The 13,055-nt window shown below is 41.3% G+C and overlaps 1 protein-coding gene across 1 annotated transcript in view; it reads right to left on the bottom strand.

The window, feature by feature from the left end:
* LOC103264922 (adhesion G protein-coupled receptor E2-like) overlaps nt 1-13,055 on the bottom strand; it is a gene marked incomplete at its 5' end in the record, with an annotated part of 53,855 nt that overhangs the window by 14,042 nt on the left and 26,758 nt on the right. Inside the window, 7 exons of the mRNA XM_008062651.1 lie at nt 932-1,111; nt 1,312-1,514; nt 1,734-1,841; nt 5,731-5,908; nt 6,552-6,629; nt 6,754-6,800; nt 7,058-7,255. Coding sequence (XP_008060842.1) covers nt 932-1,111; nt 1,312-1,514; nt 1,734-1,841; nt 5,731-5,908; nt 6,552-6,629; nt 6,754-6,800; nt 7,058-7,255 — 992 coding nt within the window. The remainder of the gene's footprint in view (nt 1-931; nt 1,112-1,311; nt 1,515-1,733; nt 1,842-5,730; nt 5,909-6,551; nt 6,630-6,753; nt 6,801-7,057; nt 7,256-13,055) is intronic.

The following is a 13,055-nucleotide window of genomic DNA, read 5'->3' as shown; positions in this document are numbered from 1 at the left end:
GCCGAGGCTGCGGTGGCCGGAAGCGTGCCACTGCACTCCAGCCTGAGCGACAGAGACTCCAACTCAAAAAAAAAAAAAAAAAAAAAAAAAAGAAAAGAGTTAATGGTCTGAGTGAAAAGGGAAAACAGATTACAGATTGTGTGCATTTGCCTGTTTATGCATAATGTATCTTTAGAAGAGCCAGGAGACACTGAGATTTTATCTAAGAACTTGAGCCAGGTGTGGTGACTCATGCCTGTAATCCCAACACTTTGGGAGACCAAGGCGGCAGGATTGCTTAAGCCCAGGAGTTTGAGGCCAGCCTAGGCAACATAGTGAGATCTCATATCTACAAAAAAATAAAAAAATTCGCTGGGCTTGGTGGCAAGCCCCTAAAGACCTAGCTATTTGGGAGGCTGAGGCAGGAGAATTGCTTGAACTATAATGAGCTGTGATTGTGCCACTGTACTCACCCTGGGTGACAGAGTGAGACATTGACTCAAAACAAGCGAGCAAGCAAACAAACACAACAAAAACTTGAGCACTGGGATACATGGGTTGAATTTTGAACCATGTGGTATTTTCTCTCTTCAAAAATTTAAATAAAAGAAACTTTCACAGTGCATTTTACAGCAAAGTGACAGGAGGGAACACATTGCCTTGGGATGCTGGAATTTCTCTGATTTCCATAAGGCCTGGCCATTTAGCCTAAATACCCATAGTTCTCATTCTGGTTTCTATGTGGATCCCCATTACCTGAGGTCACCTGGGTGGATTCCAGTTCCTAGTGATTCCCCCCAAAAGCAACTACATCACCAGCCAAAGGAAAATAGCACGGCCATGGATGGTACTGCTCATGGGTCCCCTCCAACCTTTCTCAGCATAGCCCTTTGTTCCTGGTGCCCGAAGCTCCAAACATCCCTATCTTCAAGGATCTTCCCAGGTCTCTCACCTGCACATCAGAGTAGGCCATGAGGACCGCAAAGCTGCTGAGGTGGGTGCAGTGGCAGGTGGTGCTGCTGTCTCTGGTGTCCACCATCCTGCAGCCTGTGGTGGCCCAATGACCACATCCATTCTGGCCATGCTCCCAGAAGACACAGAACACTTTTTGCCTTGGCCCAGGGATCACTGGCTATAGAAATAGGGCACAGGTGTGAGCTGGTGGTTCTAGTCCTCAGAGAGGCTGACCCAAAACTGGCTCAGGGAGGGCTGACTTTTTGGGGAGACGGTGCCCCCCAGTGTAGCTCCCCTGGACCCCAAGGCTGAGCAAGAAAGCTGTGCCCAGGACTCAGGCCCTTTCCCCACCCATGACTCCACCCCACCAGCACTCACACGGTGGGAGAAGGTGAAGGTGACTGGGATACTGAGGTTTTGGGTGTTCTTGTTGCTCAGAAAGGCAGAGTTGACATCTGAGAGCAGCAAGCCCTTGTGTATTTCATGTGGAGCTGCCTGCTTCTCAGGCTCCAGAAGCAGGGGGGCCTCAGCCAGCAACTTACCCATCCCTGGAGTGGACACAAGGCCCACCACAGAAGGGCCTATGGGACAAGACAAGTTGAATCTTGGAATAGGTTGGATCTTGGGGTCCCCACCAGAATTCCTTCCCTCACAGAAATTTTATGGACTATCCCCTTTTGGCCACACCGATCCCCCACTTTCCTTTAATCTTTAATGTGCTGTGTGCCACATCTCTCTTTGGTTATCTTGTCCCATCCGCAGGAGTCAGCGGCCTTTCCCTAATCTATCTCAGTCATTACCCAAGTCATCAGATGCCTGGGACACAGCCCAGTTGAGCTGCATCTTTGCGTAACTCTGGTCCAAGATGACATTCCCGATTCCTTTCTCTTGCACCTCCAGGGACAGTTCTGTAGCAGTCACAATGTCACAAGAGATGGGAGAAGTTTTAGGTTATTGCCTTGTGAGACTGGGATTGGATTTTTCAGTATACTGGTAAACCACAAGAATTTTAAGTATTGAAATAAAAGCAGTGTGGCTGATTCAATAACATTGTTTGAGCAATTTTAAAAACTGGAAACCAAAGTGTGTCCAAAAATTGCACTTACTTAAAAAAAGCACATTCTATTAAATCTGCACAATCTCAAGAAAAGGAAGAAAATGTTAATGGATGAGGCAAGGCTTCTGTTGCAATGACAATTAATACCCTAGTTCAAAAGTTTTCAAAATTATCATATGTAAACTCTGTTGCTAAGTCTAATGTAGGCATCTGTAATCCAAAATCTGGGAAGTTGGCTGTAGTTAACAAAAACATATTACATAGTTTCAAATAGCTAGAAGGAGGATATTGAATGTTCCCAACACAAAGAAAGGATAAATGTTTGTGATAATGGATATGCTAATTATCCTGATCAGATCACTATATACTATATGTATCAAAGCATCACTATGTATCCCATAAATATGTAAAATTATTAGACATACATTAAAAAATTAATTAAATAAATAAACCACGATGTCTGAGGAGGGTCTAATAGATCTAATATATAAAGATTTCTTACAACTCAATAATAAGACAAACAACTCAATTTAAAAACAGGTGGGAGGGACACAATATCAATAAGGGTACATGATCTCAAACCAGGCAAAGTGGGGACCAAAGGGAGGCCCAAACTTTACCTGTACATTGATCACTTATATACCTAATCCTGAATTGTACTCCACATCTTTAAAATAAAATAAAATAAAATAAATAAAAAGGAAATTATTTGTTTATCTGAAATTCTAATTTAAAAACAAAAAAAAGGTGAATGATTTGAATAGACATTCTTCCAAAGAAAATAAAATGCCAATAAACACATGGAAAGATCTTTAATATCATTAAAGATCCTTTAGGCAAGTAAAATTTAAAAGCATAATGAGATACCACTTCACATTCACAATGACTATAATGAAGCGGTGGAAATTAACAAGTGTCAGCAATACTGTGGAGGAATTGGAACCCTTATATTTTGCTGATTGGAATGAAAATGGTGCAGTTACTTTAGAAAACAGCTTGGCAATTCCTCAAAATGTTAGAGCTACTGTATGACCCAGGAACTCCACTCTCTGGTATTCACCCCCCAAAATGAAAACATATGCCCACACAGCGAGTTGTATATGAACATTAATTGCTGAATTATTCATAATACCCTGAAAAGCAAAAACAACCCAAGTGCCTACTGATTGATGAAGAGATAAATTGTGTATCATCATATAACTGCATTTGGCCATAAAAAAGAATGAAGTCCTGATACAAGCTGCAATATAGATGAACCTCAAAACGATGATGCTGGGAAGGGCTGGAGGGACAAAAAAATCATCTGTTGGGTACAATGTGCACAGGTGGGATTAGAGCCCATACTTCACTACTATACAATGAAATCATGTAACCTAAAACTATTTGTAACCCCTAAAGCTATTGAAATGAAAAAAACAAAACAAAAGAAAAGATGATGCTACGTGAAATAAGTCCACATAGTGGCCAGGCACAGTGGCTCAGCCTGTAATCCAGCACTTTGGAAGACTGAGACGAGAGGATTGCCTGAAGCTGGGGGTTCGAGACCTGGCTGGGCAACTTGGTGAGACCTCGTCTCTACAATAAATCACAAAAAGCTAGCTGGGTATGGTGGCATGCATCTGTAGTTCTGGCTACTTGGAGGGCTGAGGTGAAAGGATCACCAGAGTCCAGCAGGTCGAGGCTGCAGTGGCCATGAGGGTGCCATTGCACTCTAGCCTGGGCGACAGAGTGAGACTACAACTCAAAAAAAAAAAAAAAAAAAAAGACCACATAGTGTAGGCTTCCATTTACATAAAATGTCCAGAACAGGCAAATCCATAGAGACAGAAAACTGATTAGTGGTTGCCAGGGTCTGGGAGAGGCAAGTAGGCAGAGGTGACTGCTAATGGGGATGGGGTTTCTTTTTGGAGTGACAAAAATGTTCTAAAATTAGCTAGTGGTGATAGCTACGTAAGTCTGTGAATATACTAAAAACCATTAAATTATACACTTTAAATAGGCAAAAATTATGGCATGTAAATAATGTCTCAATAATGCTGTTGGAAAAAGCACCAGATCAAGGCAAATCCGGCTGGTAATGACCATTTACATATCATGAAGTTTCAAAGAAAGCATTTCAAGACTTTTTAAAAAACAAAAATAGAACTAAAGCAATTGCACTTTTCTCAAAATGCGTGCAAAAAAAACCTCCAAAAAGATAGCAAAGCATTAATCAGCAGATTATTTGAGGATGGAAGAATCAGAGGAAATTATCTGTGGGAGGTTTTTCTTATTTCTTCTCCATCTCCCTGGGTAGTGTAGATGCTGGAAGAGCTGGGGAAATTGCACAGAAATAAACATGTGTTTCTATAGTGAACCAACTGATATATTTAAAAAATTTAATATAAATAAATGAATGAATGATTAAATAAATAAATACTTTTGTTTATTTTTTAGAGGCAGGGTCTTTCTCTGTCACCCAAGTGGGAGTGCAGTGGCATAATCATAGCTCACTGCAGCCTCGAACTTCTGGGCTCAAGACAGTCTCCTGCATCAGCTTCTTGAGCAGCTGTGACCACAAGCATGCTAATTAAAAAAAATTTTTTTTTGTAGAGATTTGGCTCACTGTGTTGCCCAGGCTGGTCTCGAACTCCTGACCTCAGGTGATTCTCCTAACTCGGCCTCTCAAAGTGCTGGGATTACAGGCATGAACCACCCACTCTCAGCCACAATACATCTTATTTATAAAAGTATACTGTCTTTATTTATGTATAATATATATATTTATATCTTCAATATATCTTATTGAAGATTGTTCTTAAAGTAGATCAAATGGTATTATACAATTTTTAATTTTTCAAGATTAATTGGATTCTTTTATTTTCTAAGCAGTGTTTAGTTTGTTTTTTTAATACTTCATTTTTATTAATATGATTTCTGGTATTTTTGCATTATAATTATAATGTATATTTATAACTGATATTTGTGTGTTTATTTTCACTTACCTCTTTTGGTTCATAAGATTTTGTACTAGATATCGAGCACCCATATGACCCCACAATCCCCGTACTGGGAATATACCCTGAAGAACTCAAATCACTCTATAAAAAAGATACCTGCACCCGTGTGTTTATTGCAGCATTGTTCACAATAGCAAGAACCTGGAACCAAAGATGCTGTCCATCAAAAGAGGATTGGATTAAAAAAATATGGTACATATACACAATGGAATACTATGCAAACATAAAAAAGAACAAAATCATGAATTTTGCAGCAACCTGGATGGAACTAGTTTATAATGCTGAGTGACCTCTCACAGAAACAAAGATCTGAGTATCACATGTTCTCACTCATAAATGGACCTTGAACATCTCGTGTAATACTATAAGAAAAGGATTGACAGTGGTGGGAAACTATGGGGGGCAGGGAGGGGAAGGGAGGTGGGACTAATGGTAGTGAATATCTGGGGACAGGAGGATACCCCTTATCAACAAGGTGCCTGAACGATGCATATTTGTATACCTAACCCTTAACCGTACCCCACAATTTAAAAAAATATGTTTTTAAAAAAAGATTTTGTACTTGACACAAATCAGGGATTTAGTTTTGCAGAGTTTTGTTTTATTATGTGAGTTCTCAATTCTTTTACATGAAGTCCTGAGATAGGTCACTTGGCTCTAATGGGGCAGTCTTCAGGAAGGGGGAGGGAGTAGGCAGTGAAAGGGTGGAGCAGGAGCCTGGGCCAACCCTGTGCTTATTACCTGTGCCTCCAGAATAATTGAAGGTCAGCAGCCCATCAGGAAGGGTCTTGCTCATGCCTCTCAGAACATCCTCCAGGCCATCAAGCAGGTGAGTGGCCACACAGTGCTGCTGTGAGTGGGGCAGGGTCTCCAGGTCTCTGGAGGTCTCCAGTAGCTCATCCACTGCCTGCATGAGACCCTGAGGGAGGGAGACACAGAACTAGTAGGCCATGGGCCAGAGAAACGGCATGAAGACCCTGACCACTCAGTCCCAAGACCCTAGAGACTGTTTGTCTGGGGGATACCAATGACACTGATTTAGGTTCCATGGATGGCTCTTGTTGCTTGGATCTCAGCCACTCAAAAATCAGTCTGGGTCATGAATGCCAAACCCAAAGTCCAGCACCAGCAATAGGAAAAGAACCATAAATTAGTGCACTTGGGTGTCTTGATCATTCATTTAAATTGACAAGTGTATTACATTTTGAAATATGTATACATGGTAGCCTGATTAAATCAAACTAATGAACATATTCATTACATCACATACTCTTTTTGTGTAATGAGAACACTTAAAATCTACTCTCTTAGCACATTTCAGTTATATAACATACTGATATTAACTGCAGTTCCCATGATGTATAATAGATCTCTTGAACTTATAACTTACCTGGATGTCTTTAAGAGTGTTGTTGGATACCTGAGTGCTCCAGCCTTCTCTGTCATGAGTGAGGGGCCTGCTATTAGAGTTCATTCCATGGGGTTTGTCTCCACCTCTACCAAAGTAACCAAGATCCCTATGTGATTCCCATGTCTAGCCCTATTCTTGGGTCTGACTTTACCTGGATGATGTTCTTGGCCAAGGCTGGTGTGAAGTTTTGGGAAAACTGCTGGACTTTGTCAAAGAAGTGTGAGAGGCTCTGGGAAGACAGGAGATGGGATGGGTCAGAGGGCCTGAGACAGGGACTTTGGGGGCAGAGGGAGGACACAAGATGTTGATGAGAGTCCCTTTCCTTCCTGGTCTTCTGTTTAGCCTTTCCTTACCTGGCTGTTGACTCCAGAAGGTGGTGTCCATGACGAGAAGGGGATCTCTGCAGGGAAAAGAGGCAGGAGCACCATCAATGTCTGGGTGTATGTCTGTGAATGTGTGTGTGCATGCATGCATATGTGTGCTTGTCTTTTGTGTGTGTGCATGCATGCATGTACATGTGTGATTATATGTATGTGTACTGATGTGCACCCTGTGGGCATGTGTGTCCACATGGGTCAATACATGCAGGTGTGTGCACATGTGTGTGAGTATGTGTGCGTGTGTGTGTGTGTGTGTGTGTTTATTGGGGCCATATACCTTCACAGACGGTGGAGATTAGGCCATTCAGATGCCTGGACTTGGCCACCCAGCCACGATGACAATGGCATTGGTAGCTCCCCATGACGTTGATGCAATGGGTAGAATTGTGGCATTGGTGTTGTCCAGAACTGCATTCATCCACATCTGGAGATATTAAAAAGAGGGTCATCCCCCATCCCAGCTCAGCCTTCCCCTCTATTCAGCACCCCAGCTTTACTACCTTCCATCATCTTCCTCAAGGTCAACCACTGGGGACTCCACTAGATCTGAAATGGATCTCCTCTGGCAATAGCACCCTGCACTCCCCAATCACCCTTGAGCAGGGGTTGGCCAACCACAGTCCATGGGCCAAACCCAGTTGCTGCCTGTTTCAGTATGGGCCATAAGCTAATAGCGGTTTTTATATTTTCTTTTCTTTCTTTCTTTTTTTTTGAGTTGGAATCTCACTCTGTCGCCCAGATTGGAGTGCAGTGGCCCGCTCCTGGCCACCACAGCCTTGACCTGCTGGGCTCCGGTGATGCTTCTGCCTCAGCCTTCCAAGTAGCCAGAACTACAGGCATGCGTTACCATGCCCAACTAATTTTTGATTTATTGTAGAGACAAGGTCTCGCCAAGTTGCCCAGGAGGGTCTTGAACCCGCACACTCAGGCAGTCCACTCGCCTCAGCCTCCCAAAGTGCTGGGATTACAGGCTGAGTCACTGAGCCTGGCCGGTTTTTATATTTCCAAATGGTCAAAAAAAAAAATCAAAGGAAGGACAGTATTTCCCGTCACATGAAAATTATATAAAATTCAAAGTTAATTAATTTTAAAATTGTGGCAAGTTATATATAGCATGCAATTTGCCATTTCTGTTATTTGGAAGTGTACAATTCAGTGGCATTCATTACATTCACAGTTACCACTATATATTTTCAAAATTTTTCATCACTCCAAACTGAAACTCTGTGCTAATTAAGAAATAACTCCCTGCTGGGTATTATGGCACACACCTGTAGTTCTAGCTTCTCAGGTGGCTGAGGCGGGAGAATCCCTTCAGCCCAGGAGTCTGAGGTTGCAGTGGACCATGATCACACCACAGTACTACAGCTTGGGTGACAGAGTGAGACCTGATCTTTAAAAAAAAAAAACCCAAATAAAATACCCCAAACTCCCATTGTCCCTCCCCTCCAGCCCCTGGGAACCTCTAATCTACTTTCTGTCTCTACAAATGTGCCTATTCTAGGTATTTCAAATGAGTGGAATCATATATTTGTTCTTTTGTGTCTGACTTACTTCACTTAGCATGATGCCCTTAAGATTCATCCTTGTTGTAGCACGTATCAGAACTTCATTTATTTTCATGGCTCGATAATACTCTATCATGAATATTATTCTATGAACATTCTGATATAAATATAGTATTTATCAATTTTTCTGTTGGTGGACACTGGTTTTTCCCCCAGTTTTTGGTTATTGTGATTAATGCTTCTATGAACATTGGTATATAGGCATCTGTTTGAGTTCCTGTTTTCTTCTTCATATTATTATTATTTTTATTATTTAATTTTAGATTCAGGGCTTGTGAGTGCATGTTTGTTATGTGGGCATATGATGTACTGTTGGGAATTGGGCTTCTGGCATCCCTATTCCCAAAATAGTGAACATTGTACCTGGTAGATAATTTTTAAACCTTCATTCCACTGTGTCATCCTTCTCACTTTCGGTGTCCCCAGTGTCCATTAGTTCTATCCTTATGTCCACGAGTACCCATTGTTTAGTGGTATTTGGTGAGAACATGCAGTATTTGGTTTTCTGTCTCTGAGTTAGTTCACTTAGAATGATTGCCTCCAGCTCCATCTGTGCTGCTGCAAAAGACATACTTTTGTTCTTTTTTTATGACTGCATATTTTCTTTATTCAGTCCACCATTGATGGACACTTAGGTTGGTTCCATGACTTTGCTATTGTAAATAGTGCTGTAATAAACATATGAGTGCTGGTGTCTTTTGATAGAATGATTCTTTTCTTTTAGGTAGATACACAGCAGTCGGATTGCTGGATCAAATTGTAGCTCTATTTTTAGTTCTTTGTGAAAGTTCCATACTGTTTTCCATAGAGGTTGAACTAATTTACATTCCTAACAGTGTATGAGTTGCTTTGCTCTGAATCCATGCCATGAGTTCCTTTTCTCAGTTCTTTGGGGGTGTATATCTTAATAGATGGCATCACTGGGTCATATTGTAATTCTGTGTTTAACTTTTTTGAGGAACTGCCAAGTTGTTTCCTACTGTGGCCCTACCATTTTGCATTCCCAGTGGTAATGTATTAAGGATTCCAATTTCTGTTCATCCTCACAACATTGTTATTTTCCTTAAAACATTTTTAAAAATGGACACACAACTAATTATCAGAGAAATGCAAATAAAACCCACAATGAGGTATGACATCATACCAGCCAGAATGGCTGTTGCTAAAATGTCAAAAAACGTGTTGGTGAGGCTGCAGAGAAAAGGGAGTGCTTGTATACTCTTGGTGGGAATATAAGCTAGTTCAACCTTTGTGGAAAGCAGTTTGGAGATTTCTCAAAGAACTAAAAATATTTCTGCCATTTGACTCAGCAATCCCCCTTCTAGTAATATACTCAAAGAAACACAAATTGTGCTACCAAAAAGACACCTGCATGTGTGTGTTTACTGCAGCACAGATCACAATAGTAAAAACATGGAACCAGATGCTCATCAAAGGCGCACTGGATAAAGAAAAGGTGGTACATATACACTATAGAATACTATACAGTCATAAAAAACAAAATCATGGCTTTTGCAGCAACATAAATGCAACTGGAGGCCATCGTTCTAGGTGGATTATCATAGAAACAGAAAACTGAATAATGCATGTTCTCACTCATAAGCGAGCACTAAACAGTGGGCACACACAGGCACAAGGACGGAAACAATAGACACCGGACACTGCTCATTGGGTACCATTTCCACTACTGGGATCGGGGAAGAGGGCTCGTTACAAGTCCAAACTTTGCCTTCACACAATAAATTTTTGTAAGAAATCCTCACATGTACCCCATGATTATAAAATAAAAACAAAATAAAAAACTGATAATAATAATTGCAAATATTAGCCGGGCTCAGTGGCTCAGCCTGTAATCCTGCGCCTTTGGGAGGCTGAGGTGAATGAATTGCCTGAGCCCGCGGGTTCGAGACCAGCCTGGGCAGCAAGACCTCGTTTCTACAGTAAATCAAAAAATCAGCCGGGCGTGGTAGCACATGCCTGTAATTCTGGCTACTCGGAAGGCTGAGGTGGAAGGATCGCCGGAGCCCAGCAGGTCGAGGCTGTGGTGGCTGGAAGTGGCCGCTGCACTCCAGTCTGGGCGACAGAGTGAGACTCCAATTCAAAAAAAAAAAAAATTGCAAATATTCATGGGGCACATAGTCATGTTTCCATATACACAATGTAAAGTAATCACATCAGGGTAATTTGCATACCCATTATCTCAAACACTTATCATTTCTTTGTGTTGGGAATGTTCAGTATCTTCTTTCCTCTTAGGTATTTGAAACTCTATATATTATTAACTGATTACTTTCCCTTTAAAAATTATATTCATTTTAGTAGATATGAAGTAATAACTCATTGTGGTTTTGATTTGCAATTAAGTTCAAATTTCAGTATGCGTAAAACAATGATTTCTGAAGCACAGCTACAGCTCTTTATGTATGTGTTGTCTTTAACTGCTTTCACACTAAAATGGGCAGAATTGAGCAATTGTGATAGAGACAATCTAGCCTATGAAGTGGAAGATATTTACTACCTGACCCTTCACAGAAGGAGTTTGCTGACCATCATGTTCAAGCAAGGTGGAAAAAGCAAGACCTATGTTAGTAAATGTGTATGAGAGTGTGTGTGTGAGTGTGTGTATGAGTGTGTGAATGTGTGTGTGTGAGTACGTGTGAGTGTATGAGTATGTAAGTGTGAGAGAGAGTGTGTGTGTGTGTGTGTGCGCGTGCGTGTGTGTGCATGCGAATGTGTGTGTGTGTGTGTCCACTTTCTTAGGTCAGAGCTGCTTGGTGAATGGTGGAAATGATAGAATAATGCTCCCCCTCATGTCTAAATTCGAATCCCTAGAACCTGGACCTTTCATTCAAACAAAATTTTGCAGATGTGATTAAGTTAAAGATCTTGAGATGGGGGATTATCAGGGGTGGGTCTGATGTAATCACAATAGTCCTTATAAGATGGAGGGAGGAGGTCAGATAGGAAAGGAAACGATAGGCTCCTGTGCTTGAAAGTGGAGAGAGGGACTGGAATGAAAGCACACAGGCAGCCTTTAGAAGCTAGAGGAGGCAAGGAAACAGATTCTCTGTCAGAGCCTCTAGAGAAGAAAGCATTTAGATTCAGGGGGTACACACATATGTTCATTACATGAACATGTTGGGTGGTGGTAGAGATTGGGTCTCAGGTGATTCTTTCCTCAGAGAGTGAAAAAAAAAAAAAGAAAAAAAAAAAGAGAAAGAAACAGACTTAAGGACACAAATTAGCTTACAACAAGATAAAATTGGGGAAAGATAGAATGTTATAAAATAGTATTCTTGTTTTGTGACTCATATCACAGCAAAATAATTTGTAATTGATTAAAGGGTAAATGTCAACATGTAAAAACAAAAAGGAAGGAAGCATTTAAAAACCTCTCCTACAAAACTATAGCCTCTCTGCATTATTATTATTGTTATTATTATTGAGTCAGAGTCTCACTCTGTCACCCAGGTTGGAGTGCAGTGGCACGACCATTTACTGCAGCCTCCAGCTCCTGGTCTCATGTGACCTTCTGTCTTAGCTCAGTAGCTTCTGCCGAGTAGCTGGGACTACAGGCATGCACTACCATGCCAGACTAATTTCTGAATTTTTGTAGTGATGAGGTCTTTATATTGCCCAGGATGGTCTCAAACTCTTGGGCTCAAGCAATCCTCCTGCCTCTGCCTTCCAAAGTACTGGGATTACAGGCATGAGCCACCATGCCTGGCTGTTTGTATTCTTTTAAAATTACTATGCTTGTGGTAATTCATTCTATCTGCAATAGGATGCTAATGCAATGGTCCATTCAGAAATCTGAGAATTGCTTTTCTCCAAGTGACATTGGTCCCAGCCCTTGGTGTTGCTGCAGGAGTTCGATGTGTAACGAGGACCTATGCACCTCCCAGCCCCAGCACCCGCCCCCTGGCTAATGCTTTTCTTAACATCCTGGGATTTCAGCTGCTGCTCCATCCTACAGGGCTTGGGGTCACATAGCTGTCAGTGTTGCCCACAGAGTGTGTGGTGGGTGATAGGGTCTTTTCCAAATGCTGCACCCAGAGAGTGCCTGTTCTGACCCCAGTATATCTCCGGAACCCTGCTATCTCCCCACCCAGAGGAAGTTTCTTCTTCTCAGAGCAGTTTGCAGATGAGAAATGAGGAAGCCACATGATTACATCACAGTGTTGAATATATGTGGGTGTCTTCCATTCTATTTAGCTCCAACTTATCTTTCTCTCTTTTTTAATTCGGAGTGAAAAGCTGACAAATTGGGTCTTCTTTGGTTAACTCAGAGACCTGTGGAGAAGAGTTCAGATGGTGCTACAGCTTGTTCTATCTCTAACCTAGATGGTGGCACAGCAAAAGTCACTTTTAATTTGAGATGTTTTCCTTTAGGAATGATGATTAGCCTATATACAGCCTAATACTCCCAGTAAAATTGATGTTTAATTTCTCATTTAGCTCTATAATCACTCCCAAACTGGAAACAACCCAAATTCCTTCAGTGAGTGAAGGGACAAAAAACTGGTACATCCATATGGTGAAATACTACTCAGCAATAAAAAGGAATGATATTGAAACCAGCTATAATATAAACATTATAGTGAGTGGAAGAAGCCTAACTTAGAAGGTTACATATTGTATCATTCCATTGACATTGATTCTCAAAAGACAATACTATAAGAAGGAAATCAGATTAGTAGTTACAAG

This window comes from Carlito syrichta, unplaced genomic scaffold (genome assembly GCF_000164805.1).
Source record: "Carlito syrichta isolate Samal-C Ts95f unplaced genomic scaffold, Tarsius_syrichta-2.0.1 Scaffold20995, whole genome shotgun sequence".
NCBI lineage: Eukaryota > Metazoa > Chordata > Mammalia > Primates > Tarsiidae > Carlito > Carlito syrichta.
Note: the sequence above shows the minus strand (reverse complement) of the source record. Positions and strands in the feature narration are given on the sequence as shown.